Source organism: Jatropha curcas, chromosome 6 (genome assembly GCF_041381405.1).
Source record: "Jatropha curcas cultivar XTBG-Jc1 chromosome 6, XTBG_Jcur_1.0, whole genome shotgun sequence".
NCBI classification, from domain to species: domain Eukaryota; kingdom Viridiplantae; phylum Streptophyta; class Magnoliopsida; order Malpighiales; family Euphorbiaceae; genus Jatropha; species Jatropha curcas.
In genome coordinates this window covers 4,759,201-4,783,821 of record NC_143156.1, presented here as the reverse complement: position 1 = coordinate 4,783,821, position 24,621 = coordinate 4,759,201, and the positions used below count along the sequence as shown (strand labels likewise).

General features: G+C 31.7%; 5 protein-coding genes across 10 annotated transcripts; 4 read left to right on the top strand and 1 right to left on the bottom strand.

The window, feature by feature from the left end:
* Window positions 1–322: 322 nt before the first annotated feature.
* LOC149495342 (F-box protein At3g07870-like) lies at window positions 323–1,471 on the top strand. Its single transcript, XM_089723145.1, has one exon. It carries the CDS (start codon window positions 323–325, stop codon window positions 1,469–1,471), a length of 1,149 nt encoding a protein of 382 aa, XP_089579271.1.
* A 6,711-nt stretch (window positions 1,472–8,182) lies between these two features.
* Window positions 8,183–11,328, top strand: LOC149495341 (oligopeptide transporter 4-like). The gene is made up of 5 exons (XM_089722320.1): window positions 8,183–8,339; window positions 8,438–9,007; window positions 9,171–9,423; window positions 9,720–9,902; window positions 10,554–11,328. Exons 2-5 carry the CDS (start codon window positions 8,472–8,474, stop codon window positions 11,166–11,168), a joined length of 1,587 nt encoding a protein of 528 aa, XP_089578446.1. The 5' UTR covers window positions 8,183–8,339; window positions 8,438–8,471; the 3' UTR covers window positions 11,169–11,328.
* On the bottom strand, window positions 10,268–16,563 carry LOC149495340 (uncharacterized). Of its 5 annotated transcripts, none has more exons than XM_089722341.1 (10): window positions 16,423–16,563; window positions 16,105–16,233; window positions 15,805–15,916; window positions 14,615–14,774; window positions 14,325–14,504; window positions 12,517–12,651; window positions 12,208–12,290; window positions 11,754–11,868; window positions 11,559–11,658; window positions 10,268–11,194 (listed from the first exon to the last, which is right to left on the bottom strand). In XM_089722341.1, the coding sequence occupies exons 2-9, from the start codon at window positions 16,154–16,156 to the stop codon at window positions 11,569–11,571; spliced, it is 927 nt and encodes a 308-aa protein (XP_089578467.1). In that variant the 5' UTR covers window positions 16,157–16,233; window positions 16,423–16,563; the 3' UTR covers window positions 10,268–11,194; window positions 11,559–11,568. The 5 variants fall into 5 exon arrangements, with proteins under 5 accessions (XP_089578467.1, XP_089578469.1, XP_089578470.1 ...); XM_089722343.1 differs by having other exon boundaries at window positions 11,754–11,847; XM_089722344.1 differs by having other exon boundaries at window positions 16,141–16,233.
* Window positions 16,564–16,645: 82 nt separating this feature from the next.
* Window positions 16,646–19,422, top strand: LOC149495339 (receptor-like protein kinase FERONIA). 2 transcript variants are annotated; one of them, XM_089722315.1, is made up of 2 exons: window positions 16,646–18,341; window positions 18,468–19,422. In XM_089722315.1, the coding sequence occupies exons 1-2, from the start codon at window positions 16,646–16,648 to the stop codon at window positions 19,250–19,252; spliced, it is 2,481 nt and encodes an 826-aa protein (XP_089578441.1). In that variant the 3' UTR covers window positions 19,253–19,422. The 2 variants fall into 2 exon arrangements, with proteins under 2 accessions (XP_089578441.1, XP_089578440.1); XM_089722314.1 differs by having other exon boundaries at window positions 16,646–19,422.
* Window positions 19,423–22,703: 3,281 nt separating this feature from the next.
* LOC149495338 (F-box protein At3g07870-like) lies at window positions 22,704–23,998 on the top strand. Its single transcript, XM_089722323.1, has one exon. It carries the CDS (start codon window positions 22,716–22,718, stop codon window positions 23,862–23,864), a length of 1,149 nt encoding a protein of 382 aa, XP_089578449.1. The 5' UTR covers window positions 22,704–22,715; the 3' UTR covers window positions 23,865–23,998.
* The last annotated feature ends 623 nt before the right edge of the window (window positions 23,999–24,621 follow it).

Below are 24,621 nucleotides of genomic sequence, written 5' to 3'. Positions count from 1 at the left end.
CCCATTGGCTCACCAAACCAGACCACTAACTAATTGAAAATAATTAATTCTTTATAATTCACTTAAAAATCTTAATTATGCATCTATATTTAAACCTTAGAAAAATATACAACTTAATCTGTTTACTTTACACATAAAAAAACTACATAAAATTTCCTTTTAATTTAGTAAATTAATTTAAATCTCCCAGTCGCATAAGGAGAATAACTATACCTTAAGAAGCAAGAAACATATATATATACAGTAGAAACCCCGCTTTTCCCTTTCACATTGCAAATTTGCAATCTACGTATCTCTCTCTGCGCACCAGACTGTCACAGGCATGGCAACCTCTACAAGCAGCAAGAAACAGAAAGCAATTCAAGAGAATAGAGATTTGTTAGATTTGCCATTGGAGATAGTGCACTTAATACTTTTAAAGCTACCCATCGACGCCATCATGGATTGCATATGGGTTTGCAGAAATTGGCGCAATCAAATACTTGGCCAACCTAATTTCTCTGATAGGCTTCTTTCAAGGTTCTCTGACAACCCTATGCTTTTTATTATCAATCGCAGCAAAAACAATTATGGTTATGATCCTTTTACTAATTATGATCATGGGGATTTCTACTTGCTTGAATGGCTTGATGACACTGGTATAAATGGTCAATCTCTCATGCTTAACATGGGGGAACCCTTTGATATTTATCAATTATATTTTGCAGGTTCGTGCAATGGGTTGGTGTGTTTCTCGCATGAAAATTGCAATTATATATACATATGGAATCCGATTATAAAAGAAAGTGTTGTTCTTCCGAAGTCCACAACAATGGGGGAAAAAAAGATTTACGGATTTGGATTTTGTCCAGAAACTAATCAGTACAAGGTAATACAAGTTACACAAGGTATTAGTACATCAGATGACCCGCTCGTAACGTGGAAGTTTGAGATTTACAGCTTAGGATGTGATGAAGAATGGAGAAACATAAAATATATTCCTCTTTTTTATCATGTTATGATGGAATTGATGGAACAAGACATGATGATCCCTTTTGAAGGTTACCTTCATTGTTTTGCCAAGAGCACTTCTTATTATGGAGAGAAGAAAATATGCATTATTGCTTTTAATATAAGCAGTGAGCAACTTCAATTGATAGAGCTACCCTCAACAATAAATGAGCAATGCCGATGGATAGAGCAGAAGCAGCAGAGCTTATGCTTGAGGGTATTGGATAATTGGTTAGCAGTACTTCATGAGGTACCAGATGGTTCCTGTGAGATATGGGTAATGAAGAATTACAAGTTTGAGCAAACTTGGTGTAAAGTTGGGAGCATTCCATTGCAGATAAGAGATGGATTATCTATTCCAAATCCATTGGTTGCTACAAAAAATAAGGAATTGTGGATTTGTGAAGATACATATCGGATTGTCACTTTTGTTCCAAGTTTTGTTTCTCCCAAAATTCTGATCAAGGCCATGCGTAGTTAATAACATTGTATTTGGTTTCTCTTTTCATTTCCTAATAAGATTTTGATTGAATGTGTTTTACTTCTCTTTTGTAATTGTGTTGAGTTGATTTAGCAACTAATAATAATAACAATAATAATAATTGATAGGTGTTATTTTTATAGTATTTTTAATATAATTTTTATTAAGATTTTTAGTATTTTTAATTACTTTAATTAGTTTTTATTTAGTTTTATTTTTTTTTTTAAAGTTTCCTTAAATCATATTTCACTTGATTTAAGAATTTTGCAGGATTTTTATAGGAAACCAGTTTATTTTTTATCTAGACGCTGTGAGAGTCCTAATTGTGAAGAAATACAAAGCCTATACAGTTTTCTATTTTCAAAAGATTTCTTACTCAATAAAGATTCATTTTCCTAAACGAACACGAAAATATTCTAGAAATTCTATATAAAGAAAGAGATTATCCATTTGAAGGGGAGCCATTCATTGTATATACCATCTTTTGTTTTATTGTTTTGTCTCTCTCTAAGACTTCAATTGATCAAGATTTGTGTCAAGATTCAAGGAAGCCGCCCAGAATTTTTTGTTGACTAGTTTTTATCTCTAAATTCTTAATTTTGTTTTTACTTTTCATCATTCACATTGATTATAGAATTATTTTCAAGTTTAATTGAGTTGTATTTAATTACTATGTCGAACTAAATTCTCATACTAGGGATTTGATGTAGCTTAATTTTTTTTTTCAAATTTATAATATTAGATTTACTTTTCTTTGCTAAAAGTATAATTTATTATTGAATTTAATGCTTCCGGGCAGAATTTCTCCCCTGAATTGATTTATTTCCTTAATCACTATCGGGAGAAAGGTTTTTGATATGAAAAATGTAATAAATTACATGAAAATAATAACTTGATGCGGAAGCTATATGGTTTGACTCATGGGAGGTTTTCATAAGTTAATGATCTTAGGTTATGAATTCACAAAACAAATCATAAAACTTAATGATTTAATTAATGTTTAATTGCGCTATTGGAAGATAAGTAATTAGACCGGGTTAAAATAGCTAACAATACATCATAAGAGCTTGTTAGTGATTTTATGGTTGTTTCCCCTATTTGAACAATTAAAATTGATTATCAACTAGTAGAATAAATTGGATAGAATTAAGTGAAGTCAAAATCCCTAGTAGATTTTAATCATTGATTTCTTTTTATCAAAAATTGCCTTGTTTTATTTCTTTTCATTCTCTTTTATTTGTTGATTTTAATTTCTTAAAATAATTCTCCTTATTGCCATTTAAATAATAGTAGGTTAACATAATTTTAGTACTTGGTATACAATCCTTGTGAGAACGATACTGTACTCATTCTGTATTACTTGTTATGATTTCGTACGCTTGCGAAAAATCACCGTCAATAATAATTAATGGTATAAATGCATATTCGACTTGGCAATATATAGCTTTAAATTCAAAGCACACCTTTGTTTATATACTATTGATTTGTCATTCTACATGGAATCATGGTTTCGTTATATCAATAGCGTGACGAAATTAAAATGGGATTATCATAATCAGGCGTGTCAATCAGGTGTGGTTTAGTTAGTTTTTTTACTATTGTGAAAAATGAGAAATCTTGAATTCGAATTCTTTCGGTTAAAAAATTAATTTCGCGAGTTAAAAGAAGTATTACATATTTTCTTATTATACAGTATATAATATTTTGGATAATAAATCAAATAACTGTTATAATAAGGTGTGTATGATGTGACCTTAGTAAGTGCAAAATGGAGAAAACAGAGTCCTCAAAGTGGTGCGTTTATCCTCAATGTGTGAACATAATTAAGTCTGAGCACCACTATTGATTTCGTAAGTCTTATCATTTCATCATCAAACAGTATTTAATTATCTTATATTATTTCTAAAGGAAAAATATTTATTAATTTGTGGTTGTAAAAGAAAAACGTTATTTATTTATTTTATGTTTAAAACTTTTTAGCTAACCCATGTTTTAATTTAATACAAATAATTATATCATAATTGGAATATTGCCCAGAATAATGTATATACCTACTCTCCGTTCTATAATATTGCTAAATTCTATTATTTTGAATTATAGGTATAAAATTTAATTTTATTTGCCAATGTAATATTATATATATATATATATATATATTGTTTTTCTGGTTCAGATTTATTAGTTTATTAATTGCGTAAAAAGATGGCAAGATAAGTCAATTAAAGAGAAACAGCTGGACAATCATGTGATGATGATGATGACTGTTATAAAGGAATCTATAAAAGATTCTGCATCTCCAAGAATCCATGAATCTTCTTCATTTCTTGGTCTCATACTTCCTCAAACCAATAAAGAATCTCTAAACATTTTCGTATTATTTTCTTTTCTCTTTAAACTTTGTATCTGTCTATCAATGGACTTACTCATCTAACAACTTTTTTTAATAATGATATTTCACCACCCGGCATGTATTATCTTTATTGGTAACGAAAATAAATGATTCATATAACTTTTATTATTTAGTCCGACGTGATAATTGTAGTCGAGAAAAAATATTAAAAAATTAATTAATTTTTCTGCGATTACTTTCATAACGTTTTGAATATGAAATTAATTTCATTCCAGATTCATATATAGGTATATGTATAAAAAACTGTACATTTTGCAACTCTAAAGTCTAAAGCGGTAATGTGGGTCTTGACTTTCCGAGTCAAAAACATTAGGCTTGATTTCTATAAGTCTGCCGGACCTTTTTCCATTGCCAACGTTATCATTCTATATGCTTTATAAGATTTGTTTTCAAATATGTATTTGTATTAACATACAATGTTAGATTTGCTCAAATAATGGACATAAAGTGTAATATATATATATAAAGAAAATTTCAAAATTTTACGAAAACAAACAACTTGAATCTAATAATTAAGTGAAGATAATATTTGCTTTTAATTATATCTTTAAGATCGGTTAAATTAGGTTCGGTAATAGCTTTTTAAATGGGTTTTAGTCAAAATGCTAAAAGCTAGTTAAAAAATTAGATTTTGAACTAGCTTTTAGAGTTTATGATAACTTTCTTTATTAAAAATTAACAGCTATCCAAACAGCTAAATTTAATGAATAGACCTTAATTATTTAGAAAAAATAAAATTGAAATATGATTCCAATTATGAATTCTATTTCCGTTCCATTGAGTTTCGAAAACCAGTCAAACATAGAAAAACCTTATGTACTAAAATAATTAGTAAGATGATCAATGAAGTCAGACAACTTGCTTCTTTGATTTTTGAAGTCGTATATTTTTGCCCATATGTTTTTAGGAAATCTACACAAAATTATGAAATACATACGTAAACAAGCCTTGAGAATTGACTAAGTTTGGATTTAAATAATTGGTAAACAATCGATTTCCATTTGATAAGTTGAAAAAAAAAGTCACAATTAGCAACTTATTTTCGAACTCAAATATATATATATCTTATGATGTGAACCACTTCACCGAAAAATACTTATTATATTAAATATATTAAAAAAGATACAAACTATTATTTTCAAACAATAGAGAAATTCCTATGGTGTATATCCAAGACAATAATTAAGGAGGGAAAAATATATATAAATGATCGACTTCCATGATTAAGGGTAAATCTTTAGGGGCTATAAATAGACTTTATGCTATTGAAATAATTATAAGGGCTATAGTAGAATTTGAACTCTTGCTTTTTTGGTATTTGGGCAACTCTCAATTAATATGCATACGGAGGAGATTAGACATACACATATAATTATAAAATGTTCAATCTATGATACACACCAAGACATAGTCTAATGGTAAATACATATACGGTCTGACATATATTCAAGTTCGAATTCCCTTTCAACACTTAAAAAAACACGTTAAATCTAGAGATACGGTGCAATGTTGACCATACCTTAAGATTTATATATAATTCAATATTTGAATTTATGAGGTGCACTAGGAATATATTCTAACTACCTTTATAGGGAGGAAAGTTAAATTTTTTTTTTTTATTTATTGAGGAATAGAATGTGAAGATAACATTTAATATTTGGGTGTATCACGTGCTCACTTTTCTCTTATAATGACGCAAAACACTATTTCCCTTCCCTTTAAAAGAAATCAATCAAACGCTTCTTTTTCAAAGTTACCGGATGTAATCATGTGTAGGTTTCTTTTGATGTATTAGGAAAGCTTGCTGGTTTGATTTTAATTTCGCTCAAGTTTAGTAATTTGATCATTGAACAAAAAAAATCATGTTTAAGGTTCTATTACCATTTAATTACTTATAAAGTTAACTAAAGTTAAAAAAAAGATATTTTTTTTTCTTACGCATCAATACTAAAACCAACAATAAATTTATTTACCAATTGAATTATGAATTTATATATAAAATTTGAAAATTAAATTAATTTCATGCTTTTTTCATAATGAAATCTTCTGTTAATGATTATTTAGTATCAATTTCTAACTTTGTGGATTGCTGAAGTTTTTATTGATTTAACTATTTTGCTGATAAAAGAAATTTTCTAACTTTGGCATCTTGCCATTGACTTGCACTAACATGACATTGAACAATAAAAAAATATATATATTTTTAATTGATTTTGGAATATAATTAAGATTATTCAAGACCACAATAAATTTAAAATAATTTTTTAGTATTTTTTTCCTTCAAAAAAATTATTTTTAAAAGATAAAATAAATTAAAACAATTTTTAAAGACCAAGATATGACTCTTTTAAAATCCAAAATTAATCCTAACAACATAATTCAAATCTAAAATGTGAAAATAAAATCATTTAAAAGTAATGGAAAATAATTTGATAACATTATTAAAAAGAAAAAATGACGCTTATTATCTATTTATATCCATATTTATTTAAAATTTACTATTTTTATTTGTTTAAATATTCATTTAAATATCTATATTTAAATTGATTAGAATTTTTACTATTTATATTCGCCTAAAACTCATTTAAAGTATTATTATATGAATAGAGTATCCGTAAATTTTAACTATTTAAATCTAAATTTATTTAAAATATAATTTTTATTAATAATAAATAAAATATTCATAAATACCCATTAGCGGGTATCGGGTGATGGTTAGCCAAAAATATATACCCATATTAATTACTGATAGCAATTTTACTATCAATCCATACTAAATTTACATATAACTATCCAAATTCTTTATAAATGGATTGAAGCCGGATACCCTAAATAGCGGCACAGCCTGCATCCCTACCCTACGGAACCAAGATTCAATATTCCAAATTAAAAGGGACAAATCATAAATTTTTTGTAGAGTAAATTAAAATTTTTTTTGTGGTGTAGGGGACAATGTCATGATGATGTAATAAAAAAAATAATAATAAAAGATCAATTTTAGAAAATGACAGAGAGAATCATTGTGTGACCATAAACTAGTGGCTAGAGACAAAAGAGTTGTCAATTTTGTTTTGCTTATTTATCTTTGAAGGCATTTGGATAAAGTCAGTCAGCTAGAATCTTCCGACAGGCCAGTGGTCAGCAATAGCTGATTATCTGTTCATTGAAGCGCGATTCTAGAAATAAGAACAAACAAGTCATTCCAAAATTACTCACAGTCTCGTTTGGCACTTACTGAAGAACAAAAATAAAAGGATGATAAATGCATTCTCCCTCACTAAAATTTGTAAAAAATAAATAAAAATAAAAATTAGGGTTGTATGTATCAACAATTCGGTTCGGTTCAGTTTAAAAATAACTGTAAATTGAAACCAGATGCAATAAAAGCCTATAGTGGCAGATTGAGAAATACTTTTCTAATTAAGAATTGTTTTTTTATTTTCCAATTGTTTAATTAAAAATAAATAAAAGAGAGGGGTAGAATTGAGACAAGTCACAGTCTATGAACTGAAGCACCGAAACCAGCAATAAAAGTCGAGGCTCATATCATGTGAATGATTGCATCAGGAACTTTTCAAAGTTAAATCAGATTTTTTCTTGATGGGTAAAATTGTCTTTAGCTGGGTATTAGGTTTGATGGTGAAAGGAAGATCAAATTTGGTGGGGGCCCGCTTGTCAATATAATTGAGTTGCTTAAGCTACCTGTTATAAAAATAAATAAATAAATAAACAAGTAAAAACAAAGTGGGTGGGACATAAAATTTCCATCGTGTGGGAGTGGGACCCAGTTGATTGTGATAAGCCTCATCCCACAAGATTGCATAAAATGAGTACCTTATTTATTAATTAATTAATTTTAGATTTGAGATAATCCTGATTTAATAAAGCCCTCAAAATATGAAAAATATGATTATCACCATAATTTTTGTATATTTTTTTTAAAATATTATCTCCCCGCCCCAACAAAAAAAAAAAAAATGCAAAATTTTGTTTTCTCACATATATTTTATAAATTCTCTTAAAGGAAATATAAGTTTGACCACTAAATTCTCTAGAATTTTATTTGTTATTCATATATTTCATGTATATTTTTAAAATTATAATTATAATACACCAATTTTGGAAATTTGTTCATATTTCCCCCTCTTTTTTAGTTCTACTTTTTTGTCCTTATTCTTGGCCTCCCATTTTTTCTAAGTCTAGTTTCAACCTAGCCTTCCCCTTCAACAGTTATGGATTTACCAAAAAGAAAGCTTTTCTTTTCTTTTCTTTTTTCCCCTCTCAATGTAATCAGGCTAGTGCATTCCATATATTATAAAAATGACAACCATCACTCACCTTGGACAAACAGAGGGATGTTTCAAACTACCTAATCATTTACTTCTGTGTACCTTTCTTGCTGCTATTTCTATTCAAACTTAACAAAACTGAATTCACTTTGATATATTCAATTTGCAGGTATGTTTCCAGCACTTGGCTAGCACCTATAACAGATAATGTAATTAGACAATGCACATGAGCCAATGTTTTACATAAAGTCTGGTATAATTTTGCAGGGCTTTACATGAGAAAGATGATAGAGATCAACGCATGACACGAGCCAAGTTCTTCCTAATTGCACTTGTATGCAGCTTTTCCTGGTATTTAGTTCCTGGGTACCTATTCACAACACTTACAAGCATTTCGTGGCTCTGCTGGGTGTTTTCAAAGTCAGTAACAGCACAGCAACTAGGCTCAGGCATGAGAGGTCTTGGACTTGGAGCAGTGACGCTTGACTGGACTGCAGTCGCTTCCTTCTTGTTCAGCCCCCTCATTAGCCCTTTCTTTGCCATTGTCAATGTTTTTGTGGGATATGTGTTGATAATGTACATTGCCATTCCCATTGCTTACTGGGGCCTAGACTTGTACAATGCACACAGATTTCCAATATTCTCTTCAGATTTGTTTACAGCTCAAGGAAATAAGTATGATATACCAGCTATAGTTAATGACAAATTCGAGCTAGACCTACCAAAGTATGAGGAGCAAGGAAAAATTCATTTAAGCATGTTTTTTGCTCTGACTTATGGCTTTGGTTTTGCGACCATTGCATCGACTCTCACCCATGTGGCTTTCTTCAATGGAAGGTAATCTTTTACTCATTAAATCATTAGTTGATTTTCTTCATTTCAATTTCCCCACAAGAGAGCTCTTAGAAGCCTTTTCAGCTTTCTTCAATATGTTTTTCATTGATATGTTATCAACTGGGAATTTGTATCTACATAGTATCATGTTCTGATGTATCCACAGGGAGATCTATGCAACATATCGTGCTTCTTACAAAGAAAAGGAGGATATCCACACCAGATTGATGAAAAGATACAAGGACATTCCTTCCTGGTGGTTTCACTTGTTATTGGCTGTGACACTCGCAGTTGCTCTTGTTCTCTGCTTAGTCTTGAATGATCAGGTTCAAATGCCATGGTGGGGACTCGTCTTTGCCAGTGCTATGGCTTTCTTCTTCACACTCCCAATCAGCATTATAACTGCAACAACAAACCAGGTAATTTATTGAACTTTTACCCTAACTTGGAAATCTAAATCTGAAAAAAGTTAAAAGATTAAAAAAAAAAAATTCCTATACTGCACGGTCTCCCAGAAGTTCTCATGCATTCTCCCAAAGGATAAGGTGCTGCTATGTAATGGGTTTTGGCATGCAATGTTGGTACCAGCAGTGAAGAACCTCTTGTTTGAGAACTTTGGCCTCAGTTCAATGGATATAGTGGCCATTCTTTTCCCAATTTCATTCTCTACACAAACTTTTGTTTCATCACTAACAATCTGATAATTCATGTATAGACACCAGGGTTAAACATAATCACGGAGTATGTTATGGGTATCATATATCCAGGAAGACCAATAGCCAATGTATGCTTCAAAACCTATGGTTATATGAGCATGGCGCAGGCTGTCTCCTTCCTCAACGATTTCAAGCTAGGACACTACATGAAGATCCCTCCAAGATCAATGTTCTTGGTTCAGGTACATTTTTCTTCTTGCCAATCTTGTATCAAAAGCACGCAAAAAATAAAAGGGCAAAATCTGTGGAATCCAGTTCAAATGTTATAATTGAATAAACATTTGTTAGAAACTCTTCTACCCGAATGACCTTGCACAATTTAAAGTGTGATATTTACAGTATTGAAAAGACAAACCCTTGATCTCATCTACTTCTTCTGCTTCTTCTTCAGGAGAATAGCAGATATGGTAACTCTTCCTACGTCAATCGGAATCATCTCTAACAATTTTGACTGTACAAATGTCATGCTTTCTTCCACATTTTAAACCCTGCACTTGATATCCATAATTTTCCCCCCATGCTGATGATGGAAATTCAAATCTTACAGTAGAATGTAAAATGCTGCATTTTATAACAAGATTATGTTAAAATTCATATATAGCCAGAGCATCCCACGTCTCAGAATGAGTTTCACCAAAATATTTTGCAAGGAAATCGTCTAATCATGGTTTTTGGGCATCCTGAATCATTTGGTGATGAGACTTCTAACTTACAACGCAAACAATCAACAGCAGCAAATACTTTTTATTGTTTGGTTTTACACTGAATCTACCGCTTCGAGTTACAATCACTAACATTCTATTTCTATGTTTCTTTCCCATGGAAATGTGTAGTTCATTGGAACAATACTCGCTGGAACAATCAATCTTGCAGTGGCATGGTGGCTGCTGAACTCCATTCATAACATATGTCAGGATGATCTGCTTCCGCCCAACAGTCCTTGGACATGTCCAGGTGATCGAGTCTTCTTTGATGCATCTGTCATATGGGGTTTGGTGGGACCTAAACGGATCTTTGGAAGTCTTGGAAACTATCAAGCCATGAATTGGTTCTTCCTTGGAGGTGCAGTGGGACCATTTATAGTTTGGGTGTTGCACAAATCATTCCCCAAGCAATCTTGGATTCCCCTGATTAACCTTCCAGTTCTTCTTGGATCAACTGGAAATATGCCTCCAGCAACAGCAGTAAACTACAATTCCTGGATCATAGTAGGAACAATTTTCAATTTCTTCGTCTTCCGCTACCGGAAGCATTGGTGGCAGAGGTATAATTACATTCTTTCAGCAGCACTGGATGCAGGGGTGGCCTTCATGGCAGTTTTATTATACTTTTCAGTGGGTATGGAAAATAGAAGTTTAAATTGGTGGGGCACAGAAGGCGAACACTGTGATTTAGCAACCTGTCCAACAGCCAAGGGAATAGTGGTTGATGGTTGTCCAGTGAACTAATTGTATTCTTCTTCTATTGCACGTTTCTGTTTAAAGTTAAAGTGTTGCATAGTATAGAATTAGAATATGAGAAAAAAGTATAATCAAATATCAAACTACAGGAATGGAGCAATTGTGACAACTCAAGGCTTTATATGAATTATAATTTCTACTGTAAAAATTTAGCTTCCTATATAAAGCACAAGTCTATTACAAAATAGATTGTAATCCAGGGAACATGATTCAAGTTTGAACTCCTAAGGATAGAAAGGTCTTAATTCAGATTGAGTTTCTTGACTCATCAACCGACATGCAAACCCATTACACCATGCTTTGATGCAGTGAATAACTTGCTCGCACAAGAATCCACTGACATAATGATTAGAGCATTTTAACAATAATGCTTCATACCTTGATCTAATCATGATAGTTTATTTGAGAGCCACTGATTGTACTCATCCATCCGTATGATGAAGGAGCTGGAACTCAGTGAGCCACCTCCACCATATGCCTTCACGTTCACAAAGTTAAATGGAATTCACTTGAGGATTCAGCCAAATAATCAGAATAAGCAGTTAAAATTTCATCGTTTTTCAAGGTGCATACCTTTGCAATTTCTGAGGTATCAGTAGCAGTATCTGCACTCCTCAAGCACATTTTAAGATTATTTCGTTGCATGTAGATAACAGCTCCTATGGGCCTGATAAAATTGACGTATACACTTATAGTGTTGGGCAGTTGTAACTAAGTTAGCAATAAGCTCAATATACTATAATGAAAATTATAATGGGAAAATGATAGACTTTGATAGCATACGTAATGCAACAGTTAGCGAGACACTGTGTGATAAAGCAGCAAGATTATGAGAATTTAAACATGAAAAATTCACACATACAAAATCAAGTCTGTCGACCAATAACATATTAGAATTTAAGTCAGCTCTATGTTAAATGAAAAACTGCCCCAATATCCCTACAACTACAATCAATGGGAATTTCGAAACAATACTATGACTGACAACTAAGAGAGAATTTTGGTCTAGATAACAAAAACACATTACCTTAGACCAGCTGCAGCACTTTTTACGCTAAGCTGCCTGCCAATTTCATCAGCTAAGTTGGAATAGCCATCTGCTCTAACTCCCTGTAATCAAGGAACAGGACTAATAAGATCACATAGAAGTTAACACCAGGAAGAAACTGTAGGTCAGGTTTAGAAACTCGAGGACAGAAAGAGAGAAAAGTGATGGAATACATGAAATGTTAGGTTAAAAAGAGAATAAGAAGAAGAAGAAATGTTGGAGCATGGTTCAATGATAATCAGGAAAGATTACTGCAAAAGATGATTTGAGAATAGAGATCTATAATACCAGGCACTCCCCATAAAATCCTCTACCCAGTCGAACTTTAAAAGCTTTATCCAGCAACTTGCTTGCAGTACTCTGACGAGAGGAAAAATAAGAATTTCCCTTGGCGATTAAATCGGTGGAACTTATCTCCAGTAACTACTAAATGGAAATTTAAAGAAACTTCAGTTATGATAAATATATTCGAAATGATGAAGAAATATGAAGAGAGGATGTTTCAGTTTTTATATATATATATATATATATATATATATATATATTTTAAACATCTTCTAGAAATATTCAAGCTTTCAAGCAATTGCAGTAAATAATACACTGTTTGTAACTCAAATTTTAACATTTAAAGTAGCCATGGGTTCCGGTTCCAGATTTTCTGGAACCGGAACCGAACCGAAAAGGTCCGGTTCCGGTTCCAGTTCCGGTCCGGTGACAAAACCGACGGTTCCGATCGGTTTTCCGGCGAATCGCATAATTTTAAATTTTAAATTTTGAAGACCGGTTTAAAAAATATATATATATTTGAACATAAAAAATTAAAAAATACACCTAAAAAATTAAAAAATACTTCAATTAAATTTATTTTTTAAAGACTTGAACATAATTATTTTTTTTTTTAAAAATTTCAATTGAATTTATTTTTTGTTTAAAAAAGTTTGAACATAATTTTTAAAAAAAAAAAAGGCTTGAGATTTTTTTGTAGAGAGAGTAAGTAGAGAGTGTAGTATATTGTAGAGAGAGTAAGTAGAGAGAGTTGAGATTTTTTTGTAATGAATTTGTAAATAAAATGAGCTATTTATAATAAATCCAAAAATTCATTTTTCCAAAAATACTCTTGAAACTAGCCGTTTATGGCTGTTGGGAGGGGTAATTAAGAGATTTCACAAAAAAAAAAAAAAAAAAAAAAAAAAAAAAAAAACAGGTCTGACAGTTTACAACGGCTAGAACCGCCAGTTCTAACCGGCCGGGGAACCGACGATTCCAGTCCAGTTCCGACCGGTTCTCTGGAACCGCCGATTCCGGTTCCAGAAAATTTGGAACCGGAACCGAACCGGAATTCAATTCCAGAAAATTTGGAACCGGTTCGAACCGACGGTTCCGGTTCCCGGAACCGTAATATGGCCATGTCTAATTTAAAGCATACTTCCATTCTTCTGCTCAGTCAGAATTAAATGACTAAACTAACTGTTGTTCACTTTAGGGCTTCTGATTCATCCAGCTTAAAGAAAAATGTTAAAGGAACCTCCTAAAAGATTGTGAATAAAATTTGATCAAGAAATAGATCTCACAAATAAAAGTTATCCAACTAGTTATCCAATGATGCAATTCCTTATAAACTATACTCCACATCGAATTCTCTTTATGACATTCATTGGGCAGTATTATAGATAGTACAACAGTCTACCCTCGCCAATAACTAGATACCCTAGGAACAAATTATAGAACATACCTTCATGAATCAAGCAACAACTAATTTCCCACAGAAAATTTCCCGAAAACTAATGCATTCAGTCAATCACTTCCTACCTTTGATTTTATAATCACTCAGTGTTACTGAGCCTCAATGCTAAGTTCTAGATTCAAAAATCTAACTTCATTAACAGCTGATGACTTGCGTGCTGATTATCTCCAAATTTTATTTTCTTTATTACCTCTACTTTCCATTAGCCAAGCCAACAAAAACTTTAACCTAACCATGCAACAAAGGATTGCAGTATCATACAAGCACACTTATACAAACATTTAAGGTTCCCATTTAAATATATAACCACACACACAAAAATTAGAAAGGAAATGTAGGGGATATTTCAAACCTTTTCAAACATATGTGGGTTAGTAACACAATTTATCTTTGAGTGCCATTCACTTAGTCCCATATTAAATGCTCCAATGTCTGGCGGACTCCATCGCCGAAGATCTACATCTTCAATGTGCTCAAGAACATCTTCAATCTGCACTTGTTCTTCTGGGTTTAATAATCTGGCAACTTCCCCCTTGTATTGATCAAGAGAAATGAACTCTCACTTTAATATACACACGTATTTTCCCCACATAAAATGCCAAAAAACTAAAGCACAAAAGAAATAGTCTCTCTGCAACTTACATGTGAAGATTTCATATCCACAAGTTTGTTAGAAAAATATTCATATACAGCTGTAGAACTACTCTTCTCAATATCAACATAAAATGCAATTTTCTGTTCACAGTCTTCGCTAGATGGAATATTTGAAAGTACTGATTTTCGGTGATCGAAACCTATTACCCTATAAATTAAAAACCCATTAAATTTAACTTCCATAGCATAACATTCACAAAACATTGAGGTTGAGGATGGTATAAATTGAGGTTGGCATAACTTCCATAGCATAACATTAAATGTAAAGACATTGGTGTAAATTGAGGTTGGTATGTGACAATCATAAACTATGCGATTCCTTCTAGTAAATTCATAAAGAATTTATTAAATAATTAGACTTTGTAATAAATAAGGTATACTTTTAAAATAAAATGATCTAAGCAGTTAGTTCACCTTTCTTATTATATACCTCTTCCTTGATATTCATGGCTTTATGTTCTATAAAATCATAATGCAGGACATATTGGTCTTCAAATTTTGAGGTCCTTGCAATTCTTCTGACTAAAAAGCATGAATAAGACTTGCTGCACTTAATATATGAGCCCATCCATATACCAAGTTTGTCCATAAAAAGTTTTTTAAAATATTATTACTATTTTATCCTTTTTTTTTGAATATCAGAAAATACACTCATTTAAACTAAAAAGCATGTCTTGATTGATTTAATATATGAATGAGTACATATATAATGAGTCAGTAAGTATTTCCCAGAACGCATATATAGCTAACAATACTTGATATCCACTATGTAGTAGTTTGGTCAAATATAACTAAATGTAATCAACTGTCACACATAATTAATTATGGGACAATGAACTCAATATTATATTTCATTATCTGGTTTTTATTCTCTTCTGATGTAACTTCAGGACTTCTATATTTGCAAAGTTTCTAAGAAACTACATTTTTTTTCCAAATGATAATAAATTGTCCAAGTCATCCATCAAGCCTCAATATGTGGAAGAAGTGGTTCTAAAATTTCTCACCTTATCTTTACTCTCTGCATCCCACCACTAATTTCTCTTCTCAAGTCACTTCAGGACTTGTATATTTGCAAAGTTTCTAAGAAACTACATTTTTTTTCCAAATGATAATAAATTGTCCAAGTCATCTATCAAGCCTCAATATGTGGAAGTAGTGGTTCTAAAATTTCTCACCTTATCTTTACTCTCTGCATCCCACCACTAATTTTATCGACAGTCACTTCCTGATGAAGACTGCTCGAAGCCAGACTTTTCAAGTCCTCTGTTCTGTCTTTAGAAATTTGGTCTAAACGAAAAGAGAAGTGGAGTCATTTACACGCCAAACATTTACACACCAATATTTCATTTGGTAAACCTGAAAAAACTGTTTCTTTTATGGAGAAAATAATAGAAAACTTAGCTTCATAGCTAGTGTAGAAGGCACTAGGAAAAGGGTAAAGTTTATGTCAGCATGTTTACCAAACAAAGCCTTACATATGGGAAGAATCAGAAACAATGTAAAAATCATACTCCAACACGTACGCATTCGCTTAGACCAGTAAGAGTCATGCAGGATTCTTTGATGGGATCAGAACCAGATTCCTTCATTCATTGACTTAAAGTCTGCAAAATATTAGCCTCGTTTTATTCTACATAACAAAGTTCAAAAGCTAAAAGATTGGACAAAAATACTGATAATAAGCAGAAACATCTATGCTTTTTCCATCTTGTTTCAGTCTCTCAAACGACATTGACATTTGTCTTTACCCATGAAACCATAACATATTAGATAGTGAAATTTAGAGAACTTACATTGCAAGATCTTCAAGTGCTGACACTGCTTCGCAGTATAAGATATGAATTCCGGAAACCATAATTAACCATCTCACATGGTCTGGCTTGTTAAGTCAAACTTTGTCTTTTAAAGCAACACCCAAAAGGTACATAATTTTCCCCTCTTTTCTTTCTCTCTTTTCTTTCTCTTCTTTGTGGGAAGGGAGGGTAAACTTGTGGATGATTTTAACGAGCTGAATTAATGGCTTATCACAGAAGTTCGAAACTACTTTCTAATCACATCCCTTGCTGCAGACGAATAATTAGTGTCCACCATCCAAAACCTGCTATTTTATCCAAGAAGAGCAATCACACAAATAGAAATTCATTGTTTGCTACAATTATGTCTCTTGGTTTCTTGTTCTTTAACTATTGCATAACCCCATTCTCTGCCGATGAGCTACCTTATTATGTGCCTCCGGATTACATTGAAAAGAATTGTCCCCCATTAGATCCATTATCTAATTTCGGATCAATCGCTGCCAATGAACGAAATCTTAATTTTTCAACTGTGTCCAGAGTATATGCCTTAGATCCTTCCAGCCATGAGAAACCAAAAATTTCTGCTTGCATCTTTACAAAACAGTTCACTTACACATTTTATGTTTCTACTGGCCCCAAGTTCGTTCGCCTTTACTTCAAACCAATCACATATGCAGGTCTAAACATATCAAACGCATTGTTTTCTGTCAACATTGGCCGATATACACTTCTAAGCACTTCTGAATCCTCCTATTCCAAACTCAACTCAGGTGCTGATTATGTTGTGAGAGAATTTTGTATCAACATAGATGGCCCAATATTAAATGTGACTTTCAACCCATCCTCAAAGATTTCAAGTTCTTATGCTTTCATAAATAAGATTGAAATTGTCTCCATGCCTTCAAAGCTTTATATTCAAGATGATGTTCCACTTCCCCTGCTAGGACATCCTTCTCATTTTTCTCTAGAGGACTATACAGCCCTTGAGACAATGTACAGGCTAAACATAGGAGGGGATTTGATCCCTCCAACAGAAGATAGCGGCATGCTTCGTGTCTGGACTGAGGACACTGATTATATGATGAGTAGAGAAGGTGAGACAAGTAGAATTGAATCAAACGTTGAAATTGAGGCAAGCTCATTGGCACCAGCATATGCAGCTCCACTCCAAGTTTACACCTCTGCTAGGTCAATCAGAGATACTTATACATGTAACTATAGTGCAAGATGGTCGTTTCCTGTCGATTCTGGCTTCTATTACCTTGTTAGACTCCATTTCTGTGAGATTTCAAATGTAATTCAGCAAAGAAGTCAAAGAGTTTTCAATATTTATATCAATAATCAAAGTGCTGAAGATCATGCTGATATTTTCAAATGGAGCCTTGGGGCAAGAATTCCCATTTACAAAGACTACATTGTTGATTTTTCTAAACATGGTGAAGGCATAAAGACTATATCAATTTCCGTGAGACCTAACAATGGCTCATCGGCAGGTCCAATTTTAAACGGTTTGGAAATTTTCAAGTTGTCTGACCTTTCAAACAATCTTGCAGGACACCATCCATTTGGATTTGGGGTCAGAACTCCACCGTATCTAAGTTTTTCAAAGCTTTCAAGTGATCGTGTAGAGATATTGATTCATGTTCTAACGGGAAGCAGCCAAGTAATAATTTTACTTTGCGAAATTTTTCTAACAATTTTAACCTGTTTTAGTCAACGTTTAAAAACTTCTAAGCAATGGCAACCACCTGACCATTGCCGTGTCTTCTCAATTGGTGAAATAAAGCTGGCAACAAACAATTTTTCAGATAGTCTAATCATTGGCACTGGTGGATTCGGAAGAGTTTACAAGGGGCCAATTGATGATGGCAACATTATTGTTGCTATAAAGCGTGCCAATCCAAGTTCACACCAAGGTTTAAAAGAGTTCCAAACTGAAATTTCTATGCTTTCAAAGCTCAGACACTGCCACTTAGTATCTTTGATTGGATATTCCACAGAGAAAAATGAAATGATACTTGTTTATGATTATATGGCTCAAGGTACACTGCGTGATCACCTCTACAATACTCACAAACCTCCACTCCCATGGAAGCAGAGGCTTAAGATTTGTATTGGAGCAGCACGAGGACTGCACTACCTGCACACGGGTGCAAACAACACAATCATCCACCGCGATATAAAGAGTACCAACATACTGTTAGATGACAAATGGGTAGCAAAGGTTTCAGATTTTGGGTTAGCAAAAGTAGGTCCAAGTACAATGATGCTGTCTCAGACACACATTTCAACCATAGTAAAGGGCACCTTTGGTTACTTAGATCCTGAATATTATCGACGCAAAAAACTTACAGAAAAGTCTGATGTTTACTCATTTGGAGTGGTACTTTTTGAGACTTTATGTGCTAGGCCTGCTGTGATGCCAATGGGAGAAATTGAAGAGGAAGAATATGAGAAAGTAAATTTGGCAGAATGGGCATCAAATTGCTACCAAATGGGGACTCTTGATCAAATAATTGATCCATATTTGAAGGGAAAGATTGCCCCAGAATGCTTCAAGACTTTTACCAGTATAGCTAGGAAGTGTTTAGCAGATAGAGGAAGTGAAAGACCATCCATGGGAGATGTGCTTTGCAATTTGGAGCTTGCAATGCAGCAGCAGGATGCTGCTGATTTACTAGAGGACATGGCTCAAAAGGTGGCCAATGGGAGGATGAATGGTGACGTTACAATAAGTATTAATAACGAACAATGCATTCACTTTTATAATTCAGATAAAACTCCAGGGGTGGAGTTTTCTGAGATCATGGTTCCCATGGGACGTTGAGGAGAGACTCATTGTCAACTGCGATGCCCTGTCCATTGAGCTAAACATCACTTATGTATGATACAGATTTTAAGTAAATAGTCTACCTATGAATGTGTCTTCCTTTTCAATTCCTCATTCTTTATCAGCTAGCTAAATAAAAATTCCAACCATATATGCATGATGAGAAATTCTTATTCCGGTGAATACAAGAATTTCAAATATATAAAATACCTTATTTGATGTTTGGGCAAATGGGTAATGTGTAATGACTAAAAATTCCAAATTTTTGACCTATCAACGACCATATATTTTTCTTTCTTGAATCAATATTGACTCCTACTTTTAACACTCAATGAATTATGGTCAGGTCAGCCCATAAGATATGTGCCAAAACACCTCAAATGCTTATAAACTAAAAAGATAGAGCAATATAACAACAGAAAAAACAAAAAAAAACAAAAAATTTTGTTTCTTTTTTAAACAAAAATTTGTTAGAAACACTAATAGCATTTTAATAAATTTAACAATTATCAAACATTATAATAATACATCAATAAGTGTATATATAAATAATAATAATCCGAAGTTCCAAACCAAGAGAGCCAACTAATGTGTCCATGCTGTTTCTGTAGTAGCCATAATACTCAAAATATATATAATTCAGGAAAAAAAAAATCCAATTATCAGAGTTACTAAACATAAACAAGTAATTTCCTGGTAGGATGCATTATGCTATTTTCACAGTAAAAAATACAAATACCGGGAAAAAGAAAAAGAAAAACTCTACCAAATGGAACATAATTAAATCAAGAAGAGAAGATGTCTTGTTGGAACCTGAGGAGTTCAATGGAAGAATGGAAAATGGAAGCAAATGAATCAAAGAAAGATCCTGAAATTGAAGAATTGCTTTTCTCTACAGTGTAAAACTTGGCTTTTCTTTATATTTAGTTGTTCTTAAAATTGCTTCAAGAGAAGTAGCAGCAGCTAACCGTAATTTGAGCGATAAAGCCATCGAAGAAATCCCAAAACAAAATCATTTTTTATTATGGGAGATTGGAATTGGAGTGGGTTTGTGAGTGAGACTTGCATTTGGTTGAAATGGGCTGAATCCAAGCCCAATTAAGAGTTCTGAACAAAAGATTGGAGGCCGAGCTAATTACTTTAAAGTTGTTAGGGAAAAAAACAATATAAAATGCGACACTTTATAATTAAAATAGATTATAGTTTTTTTTTTTTTTGAAAATAATTTTTAATTAATATATAAACAATATTTTTTATTCCAGAAAAAATGGAGATTTTATAAGTGTAAAAGGAAAATCTATTAAGTATTAACTATCACCTTCCAATTAAAACTATGCAAAATCAAATTTAATTAAATCCTCAATTTCAATATTTAGTATGTTTCTAATACTAAGTGCATGTACAATCTGATAATAGATCTCGATTCGAATCTCATCCCCAGTATTCAAAATATATATATATAGTGTGTTAAAAAATATTTATTCAAATGATTTTATCCATAGTATCCAATTGCATCCGATTATATTATCATTCCATCCATTTTTTTTACTATGAGTTAAACAATTTAGATATATTGGTCTTCTCATTTATGTGAGGAGTGAGCAGTCTCGAGTTCGAGTCTTTTCGACCATCAGTTGTTTTCACCAATTTAATGAGCCAAGGAGAAGGCTACCCCCTATTGTGTAGCCCGCAGTATTATTTTGGCCCTTAAAACCTCCAATGAATTAAAAAAAAAATAGATATAATTACTATTTTATTTTTATATTTTGTTAAAATTAACTATTTTATTCTTGTATTTTTTTAGGGTCAATACGTTCTATTTTTAAAATGAGAATGAGAAAATAGCTAATATCAATAACATATAAAGATAAAATAATAATTATTTCTAAAATTTATAACGGAAAAGTATAGAAATAAATGAAATGGTAAAATAGTTTGATGGAATTAAACATTAAAAATAAAATCATATATTTTTTTAAAAAAAGAAATAAGAATAAAATAGTCAATTATGATAAAATATAAAAATAAGATGATAATTATCCCATTGTTTTAATGCAAAGTTTGATTGATTTTGATTTAATTGATGGTATCATATAATTTAAAAATAAAAAATTACTGAATATTTTAATTTTAATATTGGATGATATAATTAGAACTACTTTAATTACTTAAAACTCTGTATTAAAATAATTGCAAGTTATATGAAAAATATGCAAGCACTGAAATATGAATACATAGGAAAAAAGAAGAGAGATAATATAGTTAATTTTCGCATAGGTTAAAAATAAAGAGAAAATGTACTTAAAGAGTTAAAATCACAAAATATCATTTTCTGCATACGGAAAAATAGTCAATATTGCATAAATAATTAACAAGTTAAGTAAATCTTATTTTTAAAAGGTAAATTTTTTAAATTATAAAAAAAAAAAGCCTAAACTTTAAACATTCTTAGATAAAAATTCTTAAAAGGATTAGATTTATAAGATCTAATACTTTTTTTTAAAAGAAAACACACGAAATAAGGATATTACACTTTGTTATCAAAACTATAGCAATTTAATAATTTTATTATTATATAAAAAGATTATTGCTTTATCAACAGGCTATTTATTAGGGTGGTAACGCGAGTTCAATCAAAACACCAAGAGTTACAACCCAAGCCATCAGGTTTCCTCCTTGCACCCATTGAACCTAAACTTGGAGTGCAGAGAAAAAAAACCTACACCTTACAAGAACTATACAAAAACAGAACAGAAAGTAAAAAGCCAAAAGCATGTGGCCTAAGATTAAAGATTCAACCTCAATCTACCTTTTCATGATAAATGAAAAGAGATTGACAAAATGCGCAGAAACAAGAACAATCCAAGCTATTACAGAGTTAAAGTCAAGCTAAAAAAATATTTTCCTCATCAACGCTTTTCTTAGTCAAACAATCTGCAAATGAGTTTTTGAATCCGTTAATGTGAGTAAAGCTGAAGTGGGCTAGAGAAGATAATTAATTACTAATTAATGAATATATCTCTCCATTAAATTTCAATTTATTACTACTTTATTTACTAATTAATTCTTTTTTTTAATTCACTAGAGACTTTTATAGCCGAATTATAACACTGCGGGCTACACAACAGGAGTAGCCTTCCCATTGGCTCACCAAACCAGACCACTAACTAATTGAAAATAATTAATTCTTTATAATTCACTTAAAAATCTTAATTATGCATCTATATTTAAACCTTAGAAAAATATACAACTTAATCTGTTTACTTTACACATAAAAAAACTACATAAAATTTCCTTTTAATTTAGTAAATTAATTTAAATCTCCCAGTCGCATAAGGAGAATAACTATACCTTAAGAAGCAAGAAACATATATATATACAGTAGAAACCCCGCTTTTCCCTTTCACATTGCAAATTTGCAATCTACGTATCTCTCTCTGCGCACCAGACTGTCACAGGCATGGCAACCTCTACAAGCAGCAAGAAACAGAAAGCAATTCAAGAGAATAGAGATTTGTTAGATTTGCCATTGGAGATAGTGCACTTAATACTTTTAAAGCTACCCATCGACGCCATCATGGATTGCATATGGGTTTGCAGAAATTGGCGCAATCAAATACTTGGCCAACCTAATTTCTCTGATAGGCTTCTTTCAAGGTTCTCTGACAACCCTATGCTTTTTATTATCAATCGCAGCAAAAACAATTATGGTTATGATCCTTTTACTAATTATGATCATGGGGATTTCTACTTGCTTGAATGGCTTGATGACACTGGTATAAATGGTCAATCTCTCATGCTTAACATGGGGGAACCCTTTGATATTTATCAATTATATTTTGCAGGTTCGTGCAATGGGTTGGTGTGTTTCTCGCATGAAAATTGCAATTATATATACATATGGAATCCGATTATAAAAGAAAGTGTTGTTCTTCCGAAGTCCACAACAATGGGGGAAAAAAAGATTTACGGATTTGGATTTTGTCCAGAAACTAATCAGTACAAGGTAATACAAGTTACACAAGGTATTAGTACATCAGATGACCCGCTCGTAACGTGGAAGTTTGAGATTTACAGCTTAGGATGTGATGAAGAATGGAGAAACATAAAATATATTCCTCTTTTTTATCATGTTATGATGGAATTGATGGAACAAGACATGATGATCCCTTTTGAAGGTTACCTTCATTGTTTTGCCAAGAGCACTTCTTATTATGGAGAGAAGAAAATATGCATTATTGCTTTTAATATAAGCAGTGAGCAACTTCAATTGATAGAGCTACCCTCAACAATAAATGAGCAATGCCGATGGATAGAGCAGAAGCAGCAGAGCTTATGCTTGAGGGTATTGGATAATTGGTTAGCAGTACTTCATGAGGTACCAGATGGTTCCTGTGAGATATGGGTAATGAAGAATTACAAGTTTGAGCAAACTTGGTGTAAAGTTGGGAGCATTCCATTGCAGATAAGAGATGGATTATCTATTCCAAATCCATTGGTTGCTACAAAAAATAAGGAATTGTGGATTTGTGAAGATACATATCGGATTGTCACTTTTGTTCCAAGTTTTGTTTCTCCCAAAATTCTGATCAAGGCCATGCGTAGTTAATAACATTGTATTTGGTTTCTCTTTTCATTTCCTAATAAGATTTTGATTGAATGTGTTTTACTTCTCTTTTGTAATTGTGTTGAGTTGATTTAGCAACTAATAATAATAACAATAATAATAATTGATAGGTGTTATTTTTATAGTATTTTTAATATAATTTTTATTAAGATTTTTAGTATTTTTTAATTACTTTAATTAGTTTTTATTTAGTTTTATTTTTTTTTTTTAAAGTTTCCTTAAATCATATTTCACTTGATTTAAGAATTTTGCAGGATTTTTATAGGAAACCAGTTTATTTTTTATCTAGACGCTGTGAGAGTCCTAATTGTGAAGAAATACAAAGCCTATACAGTTTTCTATTTTCAAAAGATTTCTTACTCAATAAAGATTCATTTTCCTAAACGAACACGAAAATATTCTAGAAATTCTATATAAAGAAAGAGATTATCCATTTGAAGGGGAGCCATTCATTGTATATACCATCTTTTGTTTTATTGTTTTGTCTCTCTCTAAGACTTCAATTGATCAAGATTTGTGTCAAGATTCAAGGAAGCCGCCCAGAATTTTTTGTTGACTAGTTTTTATCTCTAAATTCTTAATTTTGTTTTTACTTTTCATCATTCACATTGATTATAGAATTATTTTCAAGTTTAATTGAGTTGTATTTAATTACTATGTCGAACTAAATTCTCATACTAGGGATTTGATGTAGCTTAATTTTTTTTTTCAAATTTATAATATTAGATTTACTTTTCTT